The 22,579-nt window shown below is 44.0% G+C and overlaps 1 protein-coding gene across 1 annotated transcript in view; it reads right to left on the bottom strand.

Annotated features, from left to right (window-relative positions):
• Positions 1-22,579, bottom strand: part of LOC126266641 (serine protease snake-like) — a 156,596-nt gene that overhangs the window by 60,947 nt on the left and 73,070 nt on the right. The window contains exons 3-4 of the mRNA XM_049971032.1: positions 8,401-8,492; positions 264-379 (exon numbers count right to left, since the gene is read on the bottom strand). Coding sequence (XP_049826989.1) covers positions 264-379; positions 8,401-8,492 — 208 coding nt within the window. The remainder of the gene's footprint in view (positions 1-263; positions 380-8,400; positions 8,493-22,579) is intronic.

Consider the following 22,579-nt stretch of genomic DNA (forward strand, 5'->3'; position numbering starts at 1 on the left):
ACACCTAAGCGGCCCTCCGTGAAGCGTTTCACGGCTAGCAGTGCACAGTGGGACAGGTTACTGGCGTCAAGGCAACTGCTGGCGCTATTAATCAAGCGCACAATGTGTGGCACTGGAAGGTTTTGGTCGATTAGATGACCGGTAACTACTCTTTGACCTTATTATCAGTTCGTTTCAAGTTGGTGGAGCATTATGTACACGTAACTGGCCCACCCTGGAACGTGCCACGACAGGGAACGTACGCCAGGCCACACGCTACTCACCAGACCCTGTTGGTGCAGCAGTGCGCGGCAGTCAGCACAAACTGCTGGCTGATGAGGGAGCCGCCGCACAGCCACGACGGCCGATCCGAGCCCCGCCGCAGGTAGCCCAGCGCCGCCTGCAACAGCACACCGCACCACACTAGAGATGGGGGATCCGCTCCTCAACTCATTCATAGAGTTGAACCTTTCAAAGGAGTGAACAATCAGTGATTCAGAAAAAAAGAACGGTAGCTCCAAACGTTTCCCACTGCAGAGAGAGAGAGAGAGAGAGAGAGAGAGAGAGAGAGAGAGAGACGGAGCAGATCAGCGGGGCCTCTGCTGGTCAGAGCACACTGCACGCCACACAACACAGCCAGCGCCGGCCTCTGCCTTGGCTGCCTGCATTGTGCAGTGCCCCATTGGATTTTGTGTTTCACATATGCCGTACCGTCTCTGTGCTTCCTCTGCCGCGTGCAGTGTCTGGCGCACCTTAACTTAGCATCGGACTCTGACGGCGATCGTTTCAGTCTCACGTCCTGCCCCCTGGGCAGTTTATGTGAGCGACAGGACAGAGAGCCTCCTAGCGGAGAACATAAGAACTACTTGCAACATCCTGCTTGCAAGAGAACCGACGATTCGTCTCGGAGCGGGTGACTGATGGCCGTTCACCGCTGCCCCACCCTCGGAACTCGCCCGCTCAACGCTCACCCCACCGTTCTCGACTCTAGCCAGAGCGTTGAGCAAAGTAACTCAGGTGTCACTCTGGTTTCTGCGGTCTCAGCTCACGCAGTAATACAGCTCGCAGCTCGACTTGCTTGACTCAGCGCCTCTGCATCGGAGTTCGTCTCTACTGGATATTGCTCTTCGTAGTAATGCCGCTATGTATATCACATTATTATGTTATGCATACATCATTTGTTTTTATTTTATTTTTATTTGTTTAAACTGGTCAGATTAGGTTCCTGATGACTCCTCTTACTATAGGATTTTTATTATGGACACTCGAATTTACTCTTTAATTACGAGCGAACCGACAAACGTATAACAAAATGTGATACACCAATATATTCCTTGTTTATTCTGCGTAAGGCTATATGCAGCACTTTAGTCTTACAGTCAAATTTATATATCTTTTTCTTATTCTGGTACGGATTTTGCGATTTTAGGCGTCTTCAGAAAGAAACGTTCACTTTAAAAATATATGGCTTGTGATGTATTTGTACAAGGTTAATGAAATTTTAATACATTATAGCCAAATATATTGTTAATGTAAATCTCAAGCTACAACATTTTCCGATCACCGAAAAAACCACGATAGTGCAAAATAAATCAATAACCAAAAACTTTGTCATATCGTGGAAATTTCAATAAACAATACAAAATTCTTACTCATTATCTGTGTTACTTCAAAATAGGATCAAATAAGATCAAAATACTACTGGAATAAACCAAGTTTAAAGGGCAATGGGCGTTCCATTTATTTTCTATTGTGAATGAGTGGTGAGTCATGAAAAAGAGCTAATTCATTTCAGGGAGTGAACAGTTCTGATCCGATCTCTGAAAAGAACAGTTTTGCCCATCTCTACACTACACCGGCTGTTGTCACTGATCCCACCAAGTCAGAGCAGTGACACTGCAGTACACGCTGGTAGTGGTGTGCAAGTCACTAAGACCCCAGCTTAGTGTGAACACTACAGGGTTTTTTACAACCACAATCTTGGATGAGATTTTCACTCTGCACCGGAGTGTGCACTGATATGAAACTTCCTGGCAGATTAAAACTGCGTGCCGGACCGAGACTCGAACTCCGGACCTTTGCCTTTGGAAAGCAGGAGACGAGATACTGGCGGAAGTAAAGTTGTGATGACGGGGCGTGAGTCGTGCTTGGATAGCTCAGATGGTAGAGCACTTGCTCTCGAAAGGCAAAGGTCTCGAGTTCGAGTCTCAGTCGGGCAAACAGTTTTAATCTGCCAGGAAGATTCAACCACAATCTTGTTTAAAATGTCTTCCAGGTGTTGTACCACGTAAGCGTACGAAATACTTTATGTATGATTGTGCTTGTTCTTTCAGTCAGGTACTGAAATGTATTCAGTGGCTAGTGACAAGTGAATATTTTGGCCGGAGAGGGATTCGAACCTAGATTTCTCGCTTTATGCGAGCGGTCGCCTCAACCTCTTCTGCTATACAAGCTCGCATTCCGTCCGACCCAGATCCCCCACCCCCCTTGTCGCACACTACTTACTCAGCGCTCGCCGTTTGACGCTGGATTCGCCCAAGAGTTGAGGAGAGGGAGTGCATCCGCTGTATACCATATCTCTTTATATGTATGTGGTGTCTACAAACAACATTCAGACATCTCCGAAAGAACAGACGCCGTAGAAACTGGTATAGGCATGCGTATTCAAATACAGAGATATGTTGTTGTTGTGGTCTTCAGTCCTGAGACTGGTTTGATGCAGCTCTCCATGCTACTCTATCCTGTGCAAGCTTCTTCATCTGCCAGTACTTACTGCAACCTACGTCCTTCTGAATCTGCTTAGTGTATTCATCTCTTGATCTATCTCTATGATTTTTACGCTCCACACTGCCCTGAAATGCTAAATTTGTGATCCCTTGATGCCTCAGAACATGTCCTACCAACCGGTCCCTTCTTCTTGTCAAGATGTGCCACAAACAAACAGAGATATACAAACAGGTAGAATACGGCGCTGTGGTCGGCAACGCCTATATAAAAAAAAACAAGTGTTTGGCGCAGTTGTTACATCCGTTACTGGTGCTCCAGTGAAGGTTATCAAGATTTAAGAAAGTTTGAACGTGGTGTCATAGTCGGCGCACGAGCGATGGGGCACAGCGTCACCGAGGTAGCGACTTTCCCGTACAACCATTCCACGAGCGTACCGTAAATATCAGGAAGCCGGTAGAACATCAAATCTCCGACATCGCTGTGACTGGAAAAAGATCCTGCAAGAACGGGACCACCAACGACTGAAGATAATCGTTCAGCGTGACAGAAGTGCAACCCTTCCGGAAATGGCTGCAGATTTCATTACTGGGCCATCAACAAGTGTCAGCGTGTGAACGATTCAACGAAACATTCGGCTTTCGGAGCCGAAGATCCACTCGTGTGGCCTTGACGATTGCACAACACAAAGCTTTACGTCTCGCCTGGGCCCGTCAACACCGTCATTGGACTGTTGATGACTGGAGACATGTTGCTCCGTCGGACGAGTCTCGTTTCAAATTGTATCCAGCGAATGAACGTTTACGGGTATGGAGACAATCTCACAAGTCCATGGACCCTGCATGTCAGCAGGGGAATGTTTAAGCTGGTGGACGCTGTGTAATGGTGTGGAGTGCGTGTGGTTGGAGTGATATGGAACCACTGATACGTCTACATGTGACATGTTCTTAAGCATCCTCTCTGATCACCTGCGTCCATTCTTGTCCGTTGTGCACTCTGACTTACTTGGGCAATTCCATCAGGACAATGCGACACCCTACACGTCCAGACGGTCGGTGTGGCAGAGCGGTTCTAGTCGCTTCAGTCTGGAACCGCGTGACCGCTACGGTCGCAGGTTCGAATCTGCCTCGAGCATGGATGTGTGCGATGTCCTTAGGTTAGTTAGGTTTAAGTAATTCTAGGTTCTGGGTGACTGATGATCACAGCTGTTAAGTCCCATAGCGCTCAGAGACATTTTTTAACCTACACGTCCAGAATTGCTACATAGTGGCTCCAGGTACATTCTTCTGTGTTTAAACATTAACGTTATTGAGCATATCTGAGTTGCCTTGAAGCGTGCTGTTCAGAAGAGATCTCCACCCCTCATACTCTTACGGATATATGGACAGCCCTGCATGATTCACGGTGTCATTTCCTTCCAGCACTACTTCAGACATTGGTCGAGTCCATGCCACGTCGTACTGCGGCACTTCTGCGTGCTCGCGCGGGCCCTACACGATAACAGGCAGGTGTACCAGTTTGTTTGGCTCTTCAGTGTATAAACATATACAGTCTACAGCCAATATGGTCATTTCAGTGCGGATACACTCCCTCTCCTCTTGCGGGAATCCAGCGTCATGTGGTGAGCAGTGAGTATGGTGGACAGAGGCGCGGCGTAAGTAGTGTGCGCCAGTTTGGGTATTTGAGTTGGATGGAAAGCGTGTTCGGATAGTCGAAGAACTTGGTTGGTTGGCTGGCTTGGGGAGTAAAGGGAAATGCTGGTTCTAGCCCCAGTCCGGCCCAAATATTCAGTTGCCGTCCGCCACTGAATACACTTCAATGACAATCAGCGACCAATCACAGAATTTATTTCGTTTCATCACGAAATGCTGTAAGTATAAACTATAAAACGGACTTTTCGACCTATTACAACGGTCTCCCTCAGGGTAAGACTGGTATTGGAGGAGCAAAGATGCTCGTATTTATTACAGATGATCGTTGGCAACATCTCGTATTTGTGAGACTTTCAAAATGGCTCTGAGCACTATAGGACTTAACTTCTGAGGTCATCAGTCCCCTAGAACTTACAACTACTTAAACCTAACTAACCTAAGGTCATCACACACATCCATGCCCGAGGCAGGATTTGAACCTGCGACCGTAGCAGCCCCGCGGTTCCGGACTGCAGCGCCTAGAACCGCATGGCCACCGCGGCTGGCTGCGAGACTTTATTGGTCCTAGAATGTAATGGGATACACTTGATGAAAGGAAGAGGGTAGGAAGACAGCTACTGGTGGGGTAACTGGTTTGTCGAGGGTTGGTGTGCGGCAGTAAATCACCGCACGGCTTCTAGCGGGCACGTTTTCCTACCGGTGTCAGTTCCCCTGTAGATCTTGCTTTTGGCTGACGCATTTGTGCTCTCTGAGGCTTCCAACCCGCGACCGCTCGAAGCGCGTCGGACTGGGATAGCTGGAAGTTCGTAGCCGTTCTCTCTTTTGATGGTGTCAGGCGTGCGTCCACCACTCTCGTCAGACCACGGGCTTCCTGGAATTCGACTGGTTGTCTACGGTCACGGTGGTGTTGCACTATCATCGATTTCTTACGCTGTGCTAATCGCACAAACTGTTGATATGCAGCTACCCGTGTGATAACTGGCCTCCCTGTGTCACCTATCTAGGAAGCTCCGCACTATCTCGAAAGCTGTACTCCACAACGTAGTTCACATACTCCTGCAGTATTTAGTTTGTTGACTGCATCCGTAGTGGAACCTGCCACGTTGTGGACTCTGTGGCTGCTGCAGAAATTCGGTAGAGGACGCTGCCTTGCCGTTCACGGACGCCCTTCACATACGGTAAGTGCACCAGATGAAGCTTCTCTTCCTTGTCTTCCTCTCTGGTTTTATTCCGCTTCACCTTGACTGCCTTTCTTATAACATTGTTACCATAACCGTTGGCGCGGAACAGGAAGTGCAGTTGCCTCAACTGTTCTTTGATGTTGTCGGTGTCACTTACCCGGTAGGCTCGAGACGCTGGGTTAACCGTGTAGACAAACAGCTGTGGAGGAACTGCCAGTGCATTTCTACGACGCACTCCAGGAAGAAAACATGCTCTCCAGAAGCTGCCAAGAGCTGATTTGAAGATAGGCGCCAATCGTCGACGTACCGGATAGTCGACGAGTAGCCTCTTTTCTCTCCCCTCGATTACATCTTGACCACCCTATTGTCTTCTACGCACCATAAAGTTTTACAAGTATGACGTATTGACACCGATTGTGTGCGATAAGTAGAAGCACGTTTCCTCGTCCACAACCAGTCCTGCCCTGAGGAAGACCATTCTAATAGGTAGAAACTTCGGTTTTACCAGGTGTAGAAGTACGAAACCGGGATTTGGTTGCAATAATTACACGTCTGTTGTTTGAAACTGATATGGTTCAAATGGCTCTGAGCACTATGGGACTTAACTTCTGAGGTCATCAGTCCCCTAGAACGTTGAACTACTTAAACCTAACTAACCGAGGGACATCACACACATCGATGCCCGAGGCTGGATTCGAACCTGCGACCGTAGCGGTCGCGCGGTTCCAGACTGAAGAGCCTAGAACCGCTAGGCTATAGCAGTCAGCTTGAAACTGATAAACAATATTATATTCAAAATAATCTTCATTGCTATTTATACATTTCTCAGACCTCTCCGGCAGGCTACAAAACCCACGGCAAAGAAATGGTTCTTCTATTTCAAGCGAACCAGCCAGCTAGCCGTTTTAGTACATTTTCATACGAATTGAAGCGTTGTTCAGCGAGAGCGTATCCCAGTGACGCAAACAGATGTTAATCGGACGGAGCCAAGTCTGGAGATCAAGCCGCATGCCCTAGTATTTCCCAACTGAATGCCTCGATCGTTTCCCTGATCAGTTTTGCTGTGTGTGTTGGGACATTGTCATGGAGCAATATGAATGTGTGTTGCCTATTTCCATATTACGGTCGTTTTTTACGTAATGCTCGATTTCAATCGATCATTTGCTGTTGGTAGCGATCAGTGTTAACGGTTTCACCAGGTTTTAGCAGCTCGTAACAGATGACAGCCTTCTGATTCCACCTAACACAGATCATTATGTTCTTTCCAGAGCGATTTGGTCTTGCAGTGTATGTCGATGGTTTGCCTAGATTCACCCATGATTTACAACACTCATGATTCTCAAAATATATCCATTTTTCATCACCTGTCACTATTCTAAGGAGAAACGACTTTCTTTTATATCTCGCGAGAAGCATTTCGCAAGTGATCTTTCGATTTGCTTGCTGTCTTTCATTCAGCTCATGCGGAACTCATTTTCCCACTTTCTCCACCTTTTCCAAAGTTTTCAACCGAAGTGAAACGGCTTGCTGCGTCACATTCAATTGTTCCGCGAGTTTCTGTTGAGTCAGAGTACCATCTTCATCCCCAAAGGCCTGCAATTCGTTGTCCTCGAAATTTTTCGGTGGTTTTCTGCGCTCGTCCTTTCTCACGTCAAAATCACCACTTTTGAAGTTTTGAACCACTCGAAACACTGTCTTTTCCCAAGAGCATGTTCGCCGAAAGCTTCGACAAGCATTCGGTGCGATTCTGCAGCAATTTTCTTAAAATGATAGCAGAAAACCAATGCCATAGCACGCCAGCTGGGCACTTAACTTCAGCATAGCTGCCCTGTCCCACATCGTAAAATTCCTTGTGTCATTTCGTGGCCTTACTTTGCGATTCTTTCCTTCCACCGTCTCTTCAACTACAATATTCAGCAAGATCTGAAATCGTAATATGTGTCCAACTCTTCTCTCTCACCAATTCATCATATTCTCTGTTAGGAATTTTTTTGCCCTTGAGTCGTCATAAATCATCTTCATTCCTTACTCGATCGATTCACTTGGCATACAACAGTCGCCAGTCCAAATGGTTCAAACGGCTCTGAGCACTATGGGACTTAACATCTGTGGTCATCAGTCCCCTAGAACTTAGAACTACTTAAATCTAACTAACCCAAGGACATCAGACACATCCACAACCGAGGCAGGATTCGAACCTGTGACCGTAGAGGTCACGCGGTTCTCCACTGAAGCTCCTAGAACCGCTCGGTCACAACGGCCGGCCAGTCGCCAGTAACATCGAATTTCAATGAGAACATCTACCGTACAGACAGACAGACTGTTTGACCACAGCACGCCATTATTTAAAAAAAGAAAGCCGGAAACAATGTTTTGTGCTACCTTATCAATGGCGTCCACTGAGAACTGAACTAGATTAGGCTTGGTCGATGACAAATCACAAACCTGTTTACCGATGTGTTAGATATGTACTATGTTCCTCGGACCGTCAGTCCAAAGAGAAATGAATCTATCCAACACGTTCCAAGAAGACTGAGTTATTAGTACTCTGAGTGTTGTACAAACAAAACCTTCAATAACATACACAAACAACACCTGAAAATCTGTATCCAGTTTCTTTCTCATTTGCATATCATACCTACCATCGGTTTATGTTTACAGACAGACCCACGCCTTCCTGAGTCACATCCTCCACATTAACGTTCCGTCACCAGCCCGCTAAAGTGCGCTTTCATGGAATGCGCCTCCATATTATTCCACTATGATTTAGACTTTGCATGAAACCCTACTGCACTCTTTCTTGTTTTCTTTAGTGCTAAAGCAGTTAAAAATACCTCACGCAAGCATTGTTTCTCCACACTTACCATATGAGGAAATTCCTTCTCGACAACTTCTTCACCATTTAAAATGAAGAGCTTCGGAACTTCATTGAAGTTTGCTCGATAATTTCGGCACGCTGAAAAGGAAACATAACTAGTGCATTAAAAGCAATAATAAAATTTTATATAGTCTATTGTCTTTACTACTATATACAGACAAGACATTTTCTAACATCTCGAAAAGCTCTTGACCGATTTACTTCAAATTTTTACACGTTAATCTAATAAAAATTTGTATGCATATAGGCTACATATTCTTAAATATATATGATATATAAATACGAGGGGAGTTTGAAAAGTCCGTGCAAAAATAAAAACTACTTACGTGTTTGGGGTAAACCTTTTTTTATTTTTCGACATAGTCTCCTTTTAGACTTTATACCCTTCGTCCAACTCTGTTCTAATTTATTGATCCCTTCCGAATAATAGGAATTGTCCAAGTCTCCAAAATAGTTACTAGTTGCTGCAATCACCTCCTAGTTTGAATAAAATCTTTGTCCCGCCAGCCATTTCTTCAAATTGGAGAACAAATAGTAGTCCGCGGGAGCCAGGTCTGGGGACATGGACGATGTGAAACGAGTTAGAATCCTATTTCCAATAATTTTGTGACCACAACTGCTGAGGTGTGTGCTGGTGCACTGTCGTGATGGAAAACGACTTTTTTGAGGTCCAATCGCCGGCGTTTTTCTTGCAAGTTCTTTTTCAAATGGCCCAATAACAACGAATAATATGCACCTGTAATAGTTTTACGCTTTTCCAGATAGTCGATGAGAATTACCCCTTGCGAATCCCAAAAGACAGTCGCCATAACCTTTCCAGCCAAAGGAATGGTCTTCGCCTTTTTTGGTGCAGATTCTCTCACGGTAATCAATTGTTTAGATTGTAGTTTGGTCTTAGTAGTATAGTAATGCAACCATGTTTCATCTACAGTGACGAAACGACACTTAAAGTCCTGCGGATTCTTCCTGAACAGCTGCAAACAATCCTTGCAAACACTTCACACGATTTCGTTTTTGGTCAAGCGTGAGAAATTGCGGAAACCATTTTGCGGATGGCTTTCCCATGTCCAAATGTTTATGCAAAATATTATTTACCCGTTCATTCGAGATGCACACAGCACTAGGAATCGCAGGCACCTTAACTCTTCTGTCATCCATCACCATATCATGGGTTTTATCAATGATTTCTGGAGTCGTAACCTCCACAGGGCGTCCAAAACGTTAAGCATCACTTGTGCCCATATGGGCACTCCGAAAATTTTGAAACCACTTATAAACAGTTCTAATCGAAGGTTCAGAGTCACTGTAATGTTTATCAAGCTTCTCTTTAGTCTCCTGAGGCGTTTTACCTTTCATAATGTTTAATCACCACACGAAATTATTTTTCGTCCATTTTTTGACAATCACTCGACTTCCTTGATTTGCACGAATGCCAAACACAATGAAATAGACCAATATGGCTGAAACTTGGTGTACGTTCTTTCCAAAGATGCTACTAATTAAACATGACCTCCATACGTGCCAGTGGTGCCCTCTCTCGGACTTTGCACGGACTTGTCAACCGCCCCTCGTGTATATGTACATGTAAAGGCAGCGTCCTGAGTAATCAAAACGTCCAGGAATTTCTTCTTTGATACCTAAATCACCAAGAAAAAGCATCTCGACGGATAAGAGAAATATCCGATATTCCAAATACAGTGCCTTTACAGATCTTTAAGTGAACAAACGGCTCTTTCATCCTCATGGTGAGTCGACATCTACACACATTAAAATAGCTGTTGTTTGTGCAAAATAAACAAGTACAACACATCTTTTGTATTAATTACCATTGATTTAGGAGAGGCGCAAGCTGGGTGCATTTTATACTTTAAACTATTTTTCGATTAATTTACCTCAAAGAAACAAAACACACTTTTTTTACAACCGTATTGACCAACTAGGATCACTATGACAACTTCAGTTCCTCTTCTTCCTTTGTTGTGGTTTCCTGTTTTTCCAGTATTCCCTCATTTTCTCCCCATGAAGTCTCTTCCTTCCTTCTGCCCATGTTGTTCCCAATTTTTTATTTCTTCTGCTTTGAAAGCCTTCCAAATTTAGTATTTTATTCTTAAAACGGTTTATTTCTATTTCTGATTCTTTGATGTTGTTTCTTTCTAGATCTTTCTTAATTCTGTAATCCATGCTAATGTCGATTTCTTCTTCCAGAAATACGTGAGTATTTGTTTTGTTAGCCTGTTTCCATCCATTCGGTAGAGGTGTCCGAAATAGGGTTATTTTCGTTTGGTCATTACTTCACATATTTTCTCTATATTTTTGTAGATCTCCTCATTACTTATTATTTTCCCATCATCTGCAGTTCTTATTGCTCCCATTATTTTTCTAATAATCCTTTTTCAGTACCTCTAGTTTGTCCATCTCATATTTTATTCGTTAGGCTTTCAGATCCATATAAACATTCTGGTAGTACCAATGTGGTGCAGTGTTTTAGTTTTGTTTCCCATTGATATACATTTCTTGTTGTAAATATTTTTGGTCAGGCCATATGCTCTTTCCATTTTGTTAATTCTTACATCTATCGCTGATTTTTTTAGTCCATTCTGTTGTTTAGTTTCTCCAAGATATTTAAATTTATTTACCTGCTCTATTTTATTTGAATCACTGCTTCTGTAGATTTTTTTTAAGTTTTGCAATATCATCTGCAAAAGCCAAGCAGTTTCCCTTAATTCCATTTGTTTTCCTTTCCAGAGTTATTGGTTCCATTTTGTGATTTTTTAGCTCCGAATTCCCGATCCTTACAATTTTTTCACTAAAGGTGGTAAACCATCACCTTGTCTAACACCAGTTTTTATTTCAAATGGCTGAGATACATCTCCCATAAATTTGACTTTAGATATTGTACCTGTTAGTGTTTCACAAATTATATTTGCTAATTTTGATTTAACACCAAAATTCTCTAATGACCTTACCTATTCAGAATGAGATTTTCACTCTGCAGCGGAGTGTGCGCTGATATGAAATTTCCTGGCAGATTAAAACTGTGTGCCCGACCGAGACTCGAACTCGGGACCTTTGCCTTTCGCGGGCAAGTGCTCTACCATCTGAGCTACCGAAGCACGACGCACGCCCGGTACTCAGAGCTTTACTTCTGTCAGAACCTCGTCTCCTACCTTCCAAACTTTACAGAAGCTCTCCTGCGAGACATGCAGAACTAGCACTCCTGAAAGAAAGGATATTGCGGAGACATGGCTTAGCCACAGCCTGGGGGATGTTTCGAGTCTCGGTCGGGCACACAGTTTTAACCGACCTTACCTATTGTTTCTCTGCCTATATAATCAAATGCTTTCTTGAAATCAATAAATGGCACTATTATTGGTTTGCTGGTTAACATTCTATGGAGAATTATTGACTTTAAGATAAAAATTTGTTCTACACAGGATCTTTCCTTTCGAAAACTACCCTTATATTCTCCCAGGTGCTTGTCTAAAGTATCTACCACCCTGTTCAGGAGAAATTTTGATAATATTTTGTACGCCATTGGCAGAAGTGACACTCCTCTCTAATTACTGACAGTGTGTTTGTCTCCCTTTGTATGTAGTGGTTGGATTAATGCTGTTTTCCATTCTACTGGAATCTTTCCAGTTTTCCAAATGTTCTCAAAAAGCAGCTGTGGATCCTTTATGAGTTTTGGTTCTGACCACCTCAATAATTCTGCTGTAATGGAGTTTTTATCACTTGCTTTATTGCTTTTGAGTGTTTTGATGGCTTCGTGAATTTCTAATTATGTATGTGGGAAATATTCGTCTAGATTTTGAGGTGTCACTGGAAATTCTAATTTATCTGTTGGAACTGGACAGTTTGACATCTTTTCAAAAACTTATGTTAAAATTTCACAATTTTCTTTGTTATTTAATCCCATTTTGCCATTTTCATCTTTGAAACAAATACTTGGTGCCTGATATCCTTTAAGTATGTGTTCAAAAGTTTGGTAAAAAATTCTAGTATTATTTTTGGTGAAATTTTCTTCTGTTTCGATAAGCTGAGAATTTTCAAAATTTCTTTTGATTTTCCGGGCTATTTTTTATGTTTCTTATCTTTGTTGTCTGAATTGTTCAAGGTCTTCCTCTTTTTTCGGACATCTCCATTTCCTCCATTTTTGAGCTCTTTGTATCAGTGCTTCTTCACACTCCTCGTGCCAACATGTCTTCTTTTTATTCCTGGCCAATCCGAAAGGTTTCTCTGCTGCTTGAGTTATTCGCATCTGGAGTTCACGCCAATCACCTTCTTTACTTTTCTCAGTTTCTTCTCTAAATTTTTCTACATTTTCTTTTGGTATTTTAACTGTAGTTGTGTTGTATCTGATCACTTTCTTGGTCGCCTTTTTGTTTTAGATGGGAGAAATTTTATTTTAATCTTAGAGAGATAATGATCTGAATCGAATTCCCCATTTCTGACTATTTTAACATTCATAATTTCCGTGACAATATTTTTTCGATACAGCTCTGTGATCCAGGTGAAATTATCCTAGGTTTGGATTTGGATGTCTCCAAATTTTGGCTTTTCTTGGTAGTTTGCGGAAATGTGTTGACATGAGTTTTAACTGTAAAATTTTACACATATTGATCAGTCTTTCACCATTTCTGTTTGTTCTTGAGTGTGCTGGATATTCAACTAAGTAGTCCTAAATTTCTTTTCCCTCCCAATTTGTGCATTGAAGTCATCAAGAAGTATTTTAACGTTCTTTTTAGGTATGATAGAAATTTCAGATTCTGAAAGACCCCAGAATTGATTTTTTTCTCCAGATATCTTCTGTTGTCAGCATTTATAGGTGCATGACAGATTATGAGCGCGTAACTTTTATTCTTGCACTTTATTGTTAGCATGGATATTCTTTCTGAATTCGGTCTAAATTCTGTTTCTCTGTCTACGATTTTCTTGTTTACATTAAATGCTGTTCCAAACGTCGGTATGTCTTCCATAACTCTCACTGCTGCTTTCTCTTTATAAATTCTGTAATGTGTATTGACTACACTCTCAGCTAAGAATCGTGTTTCCTGGACTGCTGTAACTTTATATCGTTCTTCTGCAGAAATAATTCTAATGCCTTTTGTTTCCCAATTTTCAGAAAGAATTTACATTTAATGTTCCAAAGTAGTACTTCTTCTTGAACTGAAACTTGGAAGGCTTGTCAATATATTCCATCTCTTCTTCGCCGCAAATTTTGGGACACCCCAGAATCCCAGGTCCCATTGCATTACATGATGTAGTGAGTTACCACCTGGGGCAGAGCATTCATTGTGCGAACTTCCCATTTTGCGACTTGAAGCTGTAAATTGTAATGAGCAGGGAATCCCTGAATTCCCAAAGTAAGATCAGGTTGTTAGCCTGGAATATTATTTACTCAGCCGCCACTAACATATGGAACAGACGCTGTCAAGGTGCCGCCACTAACATGTGGAACCATCGTGCCTTTTGTCCATTTTGGCTTTGGACAAGAAGTTGCCTCTTCCTCCAGCTCCGCCGCACCGAAGACCATCTTCTCCGCCTTAAATGCTGTATACCTGGCAAGGGGCCCTCACATTCTCTTTATTTATAACGTTTTTATTTTAACAACAATACTGAGCCATGCGCGGCTCGTGTTCATGCCTTTAATTGTTTGTCGTCTTCTCTTACAGCACTGCCGCCTCGTTATCTTATTCCGGTTACTGGCATCACTAACTTCCTGCCCGTGAATGGCAGCAGCAGCGCGTATCGATAGCGCAATGTCTCTGGAGTGACTGATATTTCCGGGTCCTCGCGTGTCTGGAAGTCAGTTGGAGACGGACCAGCAGTGCAGTCGGGACGGAGCAGCGGTCGGCGATGAAGGAGCGTCGGGGACGGAGCTCTGGTAAGGCGCGGACAGCAATACTTGCCGACTGCTGGTGGCGTGTACTGTCCTACTAAAGGAGACTGCAGTGGGAACGCTCATTGGTTGGTCGTTCGGTCGGTCGCCCCATCAGTCGACGTCTATTTGGTCCTTTGATCGTTTCCGGCTGGAGGCAGTCGGTCGGTTGGTGCAGAGCAGCGAGGAGGTCCCCGTTGTGTGGAGTCGGGCTGGAGCCACTGGCAGCGTGCGTGCGTGGCTGGAGTTGTGAGGCGCTTCTTGCAAGGGTTACGAAGTTCGTCGCCCACCGGTCTTGGACTCTAAAAGTTGAGCGCTCACTTAACATACCATCAAGCCTCAACTCCAATCACTTCTCTTCGTTTGATCCTGGTTGTTGCTTTCTGCGAGATTCCCGTAAACAACAAAGCGTGGGCATTGAATTCAGCTAGAATTGCAGCCGTTTTCTTGGATGTGGTTTACGTTAATTCAATTCACTCGTTCATTAATGAAGTGCACCAGCGCCTTGTGGCCGTTAATGTTCCGGTTACATGCTCTGGGCGTCGCCGTGCTTTTTGGCAGTGTATTTTCCTCGTCGTGTTGTTGCTGTCCAGCACGGCGTGTAGTTCGACAGCTGAGATGTGTTGGGCAGTTTTGGACGTTTATTCCGACTTGGCTGAATTGGGCACCAGTATCCAGAACGTTGTGCTGTTGACGTCTTGTTGTCGTTTTGCTGGTCGAGCGGAGCAGAACTGATTTAGTTGGTTGGTTTCTCGGCTGGCCTTCGGTTGGGTTGCCTTCCTATTAAGAGGTTGTCGGCTGGCTGCCTGTCTCACCTAAACGTGCGTTAGCGTCACCCTCCCAGGCCGACCCTTGGAACCTTCTGAGCGCCGATCCTTGAGTTTCACATAGTGATTTCCTTTTATTCTTAAGTACTCTGTGTGGCCTTCAGCCGAGTCTTAGGTTATTAAAATTGAAAGCTCTTCTTCCTAGGCCTTAAGGCGTAAAACTGTTTTGACATGGTGTGTGGCTTTCAGCCGTTTTAATCTCTCTTAAATTACAATTTCAATATTTTCGTCTTTTGCCCTTAGGTCATAACATTGTTATTCTTTAGTATGTGGCCTCCAGAAGATTGTTAATCTCTCTTGAAATAAAAATTTAAAATCTTGGTCTTGCCTTAAGTCATAACATTGTTATTCTTTAGTTTGAGGCATTCAGCCGAGTTTGCATGAAATGTTTTAAGCTAAGGCCCTCAGCCTGTTCAACTGAAAGCCCGTTTCCCTAGGCATGAAGCCGTTAGATTGTTTGGTTGATATGCAGAGTTCAGCCGGGTTTCAGCCTATTTAGAATTCATTGAAAATCTTTGTTTTGGCCTTAAGCCGTAACACTGTTCTTGCTTAATGTGTGGCCTTCAGCCTATTATTATTGAAGTAAAGTTAAAATCTTCTTTTGAAAGAAGTGAAACTTCCAGAAGAACGCCTGTACCTCAATTCCTTGCTTAGGCCTTGGGTCCTGGATTTTCGTATGTGGCTTTCAGCCGATTTAAATCAAATCAAAGGAGATCTTTCATTAAAAACTTGAGAGTTTTCAATTCTTGCTTATGTTACTGTGTGTTTCAGCTAATAAAATTTGTGTGTTGAGCGTAACTCACACCAACATATTTTGGCCCCCTTCCACAAATATAATCTCACCCGCTCTGTCCTGCTAGACCAGGGATTTCAGATACTGCACTCAGGCACTTGAAATAGTAATGGGTAGGCCTCTGGAAGTAGAAGAGGGTGATCAAAAGTATCGGGACACTTCGCTGAAAGTGACTTACAAGTTTGTGGCGCCCTCAATTGGCAATGTTGGAATTCATTATGGTTTTGGCCAACCATCAGCCCTGATGACAGCTTCCACTCTCTCAGGCATACGTTCAATCAGGTGCTGGAACGTTTCTTGGGGAATGGCAGCCCATTTCTCACGGAATGTTGCACTGCGGAGAGGTATCGATGTCGGTCTGTGAGGCCTAGCACGAAGTCGGCGTTCCAAAACACCCCAAAGGTGTTACGCAGGATTCAGGTCAGGACTCTGTGCAGGCCAGTCCATTATAGGAATTTTATTGTCGTGTAGCCACTCCGCCACAGACCGTGCATTATGAACAGGTGCTCGATCGTGTTGAAAAATGCAATTGCCATCTCGGAATTGTTCTTCAACAGTGGGAAGCAAGAAGTTGCTGAAAACATGAATGTAGGCCTGTGCTGTGATAGTGCCACGCTAAACAACAAGAGGTGCAATCGCCCTCCATGCGAAACACGACCACACCATAACACCACCACCTCCGAATTTCACTGGCGGCACTACACACTCTGGCAGATGACGTTCACCGGGCATTCGCCATACCCACACCCAGCCATCGTATCGCCATATTGTGTACCGTGGTTCGTCACTCCACACGACTTTTTTCCAGTATTCAATCTCCCAATATTTACGCAACTTACACCAAGCGAGGCGTCGTTTGGCATTTACCGGTATGATGTGTGGCTTATGAGCAGCCTCTCGACCATGAAATCCAAGTTATCTCACCAGCCGCCTAACTGTCATAGTACTTGCAGTGGATCCTGATGCAGTTTGGAATTTCCATGTGATGGTCTGGTTAGATGTCTGCCTATTACGCATTACGACCCTCTTCAACTGCCGGCGGTCTCTGTCACTCAACAGACGAGGTTGGCATGTACACTTTCGTGCTGTACATATCCCTTCACGTTTCCACTTCGCTATCAGACCTGAAACAGTGTATCTAGGGATGTTTCGGAATGTGGAAATATCGCGTACAGCTGTATGACACAAGTGACAGCCAATCATCCGACCACGTTCGAAGTCCGTGATTTCCGCGGAGTGCCGCATTCTGCTCTCTCACAATATCTAATGGCTACTGAGGACGTTGATATGGAAAGCAGTAGATGGTAGCACAGTGCACCTAATATGAAAAACGTATGTTTTGGGGGTGCCCGGATACTTTTGATCACATAATGTATTTCCTCCTAAATTTGTTTCTGAATTAATCAACCGAAACTAGTTTGGATTTTGTTCCATTTCGAAGGAGACTATTTTGTAATGTACAAATTCAATATTACGCACTGTTAGTAGGTGAGCTAACAACCGTGCACTGAGCCTAATCTGAGCAATTCTTTATCTACTGACGTACTGCGGTGTTCATTTCTAATTCGCTGTGAGACCTTTGCCAGTTTGTTGGTTCTAGATGCTTCAGTGCTAGTAATAATGTTTCGTGCACGCTTGCCTCACTTTTCCATCTCTTCCATCTTCCGCTGCCCTTGCAGCAGTACTGGTGAAGCCACTAGAGTTTAGGATACGCTGCCGAGTTTCAATCCGAAAACCATCGAAGCATCTTGCTGCGCGCTCGTCGTAACAACTAAATCACTACGATTGCGATGACAACTCGAAAGTATGACTGCAACCGAATTTTGGAATCATCCATAACGCTGCTTAGGTAACGCTAAGAGTTCAGTTGCCGATGTGCCATCATTTAACAGAATCTCTGTTTGTTGCTCGGCTGCATTTTCTATGGTATTACAGGAATAAGTTTGCACTATTTTCTGCTGCTGATCGAACAGTGATTGTCAGCAGTACCAAACTATAGCACCCAAATTAAAAAAAACAAAGTTGACCTTCATATCTCTGAAGCGACGCCACCTAGCAACAAAAAACCGTCATATTATGGCCGCCGTTTTCCCATGCAACATTTGTCGCACAAACTTCTCAGCTCCTATCACGCTCTAGGAGTTATTGTTGGTGACAATAGTTAGTGACTCACCCTGTATACGATGGCAGGTAACGTTGCGCAGGCGTTCACCAAACCCAAAGCCTTCCCTAGATTGCCACAGGGTATAAAGCCTGACCCATCACCCCAGACGACTCAGCTCCAGTCATCAGCGGTGTGGCATCGTCGCGAGATCGCGGCGCCACACCAAATTCGACAACGCGAATCGATACCACAGACGCCAGTGAGGGCTCGCAGCAATCCGGAACAACCAGCGGGAGTCACTCTAGCTGACCACGCCTCCCTCAGCACAGCAGCGTCCTCACGCTGAGGTCAGTATGACGTCGAGTATGCAAGTACTCTGCCCCAGGTTGTGACCTCAGCTACAGCAGGCAACATCACGCTTTAGGACAGCGACAGTTCAAAAAGTTTCTAAGGAAATTGCATTTTTACTAGACGAGAACAGTTTGTTAATCTACGTTGTCAAGTGATGCTTTGATAGTCAATGACAGTTGTAAATTGTCAAGCAGTCCTGTGGCAAAGAACTCTATCAAAGTTCAGTAAATCTGTTATTCAGTTATGTAGTAAAGTGAACTAAAATCTCGTGGGTTCTAATTTGACAAGCCTTCTTCCAGAGCTTTCAAAGAACCCACAGATATGACTGGACGAAACTAGTTTCGTCTGGTCACAAGACACTGCCCATTGGCCGCAATATTTGCAGTATCTCAAGCGCCGCCTAACGTTGACTAAGTTATTCAGTTAGTTACGTAACCGTTATGACGTGGAACGTGTCAAGTGCAAAAGGAATGCAGATATCAATCAAGATTTTTTTTCTATTAATGAAATGAATGACTCATGAACAGCTGGGCTTGTGAGATGCTGCGCGCCCACTGTACTCCATTCTTTTTAAGTCCCCAAGCACAGTCGCTGCGCTAGCTGGACTCCTGGCAGCGCTGTGGGACTCACGAGGGATTCCTTCGGTTCTTTTCATGCGGTTTTTTGCAGCCACCCTCCACAACACTTGAGGGTTTTTGTCCATCAGTGCATAAGGCCTGCCTGGCCTGGTGTTATTCCTTCACGTTTTCACTTAACAAATACGCCGCTGAAAGTCGACTTGGGCAGCTTTCGAAGGGTTGGAATGTCCCTGAAGTATCTGGCACTCAGGTGACACCCCCATGAACAGTCCAACTTCAAAGTCACTCAGTTCTCCTGACCGACCCACTCCGCTTCTCTACTGGCATGCAGTGGTCGATTCCACATTACTTAGAGGTGTCCGGATATTTTTGACCAGGCAGTGTATGTCTGTAATCTTTCCATCTGCCCCAGACTGCTGTTACTAATTTGATTATAAATACACTATCTTACCATCGCTCACGTGCGCTGTATGACCTGCAGAGATTTTTTTGTATTTATTTAATGGAATGTCTATGTTGTTCACAAATTGCAACACCTTCTAAGCTTTTCACGCTCATTAAGGCCATGTAAGCATGGTCCTCTGCGAATGAACTTCTGGCCAAAAAGCCATTCTCGTACCGGGAGGCCAAAGTTTTTGTTAATCATGCCTTTTGCGTTCTTGTGGAGAGTATTTCGATAGCAACTTTCAACCCCTAACAAATATTTCTTTATAGCTAACCAAGGAGTGAAATACCGATTTTTATAAATTTAGCTTGAAAATTATTTTAATATAACGAAATATTTTCTTCAAAATTTTCATCCCCAATTGCTCTCCCTAAGGCGCCGAGTTTCCAGAAACACTGACACACGTATTTTTGTTTTTTGTTTTTTAATTTCTAACCTATAAGTCAAACACCAGTTGTCATAGATGCAACCTTACTAATCCTTCGGTAGTTCTTTAGTAATTATTTATTTTCAAAAAAACTTTCACCCAATATTTTATCCCCTTAGTGGTTGACTCCGAAACTCCGTCCGAACAGTTCTCGGAAGGCCCAATGGCACCGACCGGCAGCCACGTCATCCTCAGACCACAGGCGTCACTGGATGCGGATATGGAGGTGCATGTGGTCAGCACACCGCTCTCCCGGCCGTATGTCGGTTTCCGAGACCGGTGCCGCTGCTTGTCGATCAAGTAGCTCCTCAGTTTGCCTCACAGGGAATTTCGGATAATCCCTTCTCGAATGATGCTACAGTATAAGATCCACGCACTCTCCAAAGTGCAAGATTCTGTCCTTACCGCGTTTGACTGGGCGATGATGAGTTAGTCAGTCGCTCAGAACATTGCCCCTTGTGTATGGTGACCAAGCGAGGGACGAATGTTTTATTTCACCTTCAAGCAAGAGACGGAGCTGGTACTGGGGTCATGCTAGGCAGGAATGGGCAGGCACGAGCCCATTCTAAGAAGAGCTGGCGGCGCTTAGAGGATGCTACACAGGTTCACGGAGATGATTTCTCTCGAATCACTGTTTCATTACTTCTGATGACATTCTGTAATGCGTGCTGTAAAGAGACAATGCTTTCTACAGGTGAACCGCGAAAATTGAATCAAGAACTTGCTTTTTTCATCTCTTCTACATGTTACACAAAGCAGGCTAGTAAAATTACTACAAAATAAACAAAATAAACTCACTTTGTAAATACCTATATACTCTACAACATAGTAAATACAGAAACTGGTAACAAAATCTCCACTGAAAAATTTGTTAGGTGACGTTTTTGTACAACGACCATTACAGTTCTTTTGAGCAAGAATGCATAATTCTCACATTAATTTCCTGAAGTTTGCCTTGTTTTGTAGTCCCGTATAACCGACATGTATCGTACAGACTGTTAGGAGAGAACTGAACGATGGGAATCTCCATTCCCGACGACCACCGCGAGGACCGCGTAGTACGCCACAACCCTATGGACTCCGTTACCAGATGGGCAGGATATCGTACAGAATGGATTCCCTAGGATTGGCGTCGGTTGTCATTTTCGAACGAAACTTGGATTAATTTGCACTCTGATATCCGCAGAAAAATTGTTTGGAGGTCATATCTCTGCTCTGTATTATAGGAACGACATTCTACAACCAATAGCGGTATCATATCACCAACAGTTTGGTGGTAATATCATCTTGATAGATGACAGTATGCGAGCTGATCATATTGATCTCGTGAACATTGTCCTTGAGTACCCTAGGATCACCAGAATGGAGGGGCCGTCCTGTTCCTCGAACATGAGTCCAATTGAACATGTGAAACGAGCTGTTTATCGACGACGTCAAAAACGACCATACGTTCAGTGCAACTTACACATAATCCCTATCGAAGGGTGGGACAATTTGGACAACGGCTGGGTTGGTGATCTTATCGATGGCTTCCACGGTGGATTTAAGCCTGTGCTCGAGCAAGGAGACGTTGCACAACGTACTGATGTTGCTCAACCGTGGAGTAAAAAAAACCCTTGGGAAACAGAAGATTTTGTTTCGCTACACAAAAATTTGTCTTTTTGGCATGGTGATCTGGATCCATAGCAAACAAATATTCGCCAATTTTTTTTTTCTGTGTCATGAATTTCGAAATAAAGGGATGATGCAAATCTTTTGTTCTCCTTGGTACGACGTGTATCCAGAAAGAATACGAGAGCTGTGTAAGGCATAGGGATTTTTTTCAGAGTTGACACACTTGACTTGTAGAGGGGTTCGTAGAAGCCATCGAGCGCTTGAGTCATTTACGAAATGTTGTCACGGCAGCGTAACACGTCTTTCGTTACGCCCTCAGTTTGCTCCACCTACAGAATGTGTGATGGACGTGTGTGATGGACGTAACAAGTTGAAGAGAAAGTTAGCGATGATCATCGTGTGACTCTTGTCTCCCTCAAGGAAAGTTTTCCAAAAATTTCACGAAGTCTCGTGGGTGAAATAGAGTCAGAAAAACTTGGGTTTAAGAGGTTGTGTGCTCAATGGGTGCAAAAAATGTCGACTCCGACAAATTAGGAACGAAACGTGGGTGTGTCACTATATTTCTGATTCGAAAAGACAGTCTCTGCAGTGGCACCATACTCATTCTGTATCATCCAAAAATTTGAAGTCCCGTCTGCAGAGAGGAAAATCTGGCGTCCGTGTTAAGGGCTCTTGTTGCCCGATTTCATGCTCAGAGGGTGCACCATCAATGCTGCTGCTGTATATTATGAGATCCTACAGAAGGTGAAAAATAAAATCAAAGGCAAAAGGAGAAAATGCTCACTCGTGATGTGTCACTCCACGATAATAATGCCAGACCCCATACTGCACACCTCACTCGCGACCTGATCGTGCCGTTTCGATGGGGCATTGTGACTTATCGTCCCTACGCCCCTAACCTGGCACAGTAGAATCAACATCTTCTCACTAAAATGAAAAAGTTCTTGAGTGGACAGCGCTATTAGAACGATGAAGAGGTCGTGGGTACTGTGACAGAGTGGCTTCGGGACTTGGAGCAGGCGGTATGCTCTGAGTGTGAATATAAGCTGGCGCCCACGCTTCAAGAAGTGCATTGATCTGAACGGCTGTTATGTGGAGAAATAATAACATATTTTTTGACTTACCAGTAAGGTTCATTAAAATACATC

This window comes from Schistocerca gregaria, chromosome 4, assembly GCF_023897955.1.
Source record: "Schistocerca gregaria isolate iqSchGreg1 chromosome 4, iqSchGreg1.2, whole genome shotgun sequence".
NCBI lineage: Eukaryota > Metazoa > Arthropoda > Insecta > Orthoptera > Acrididae > Schistocerca > Schistocerca gregaria.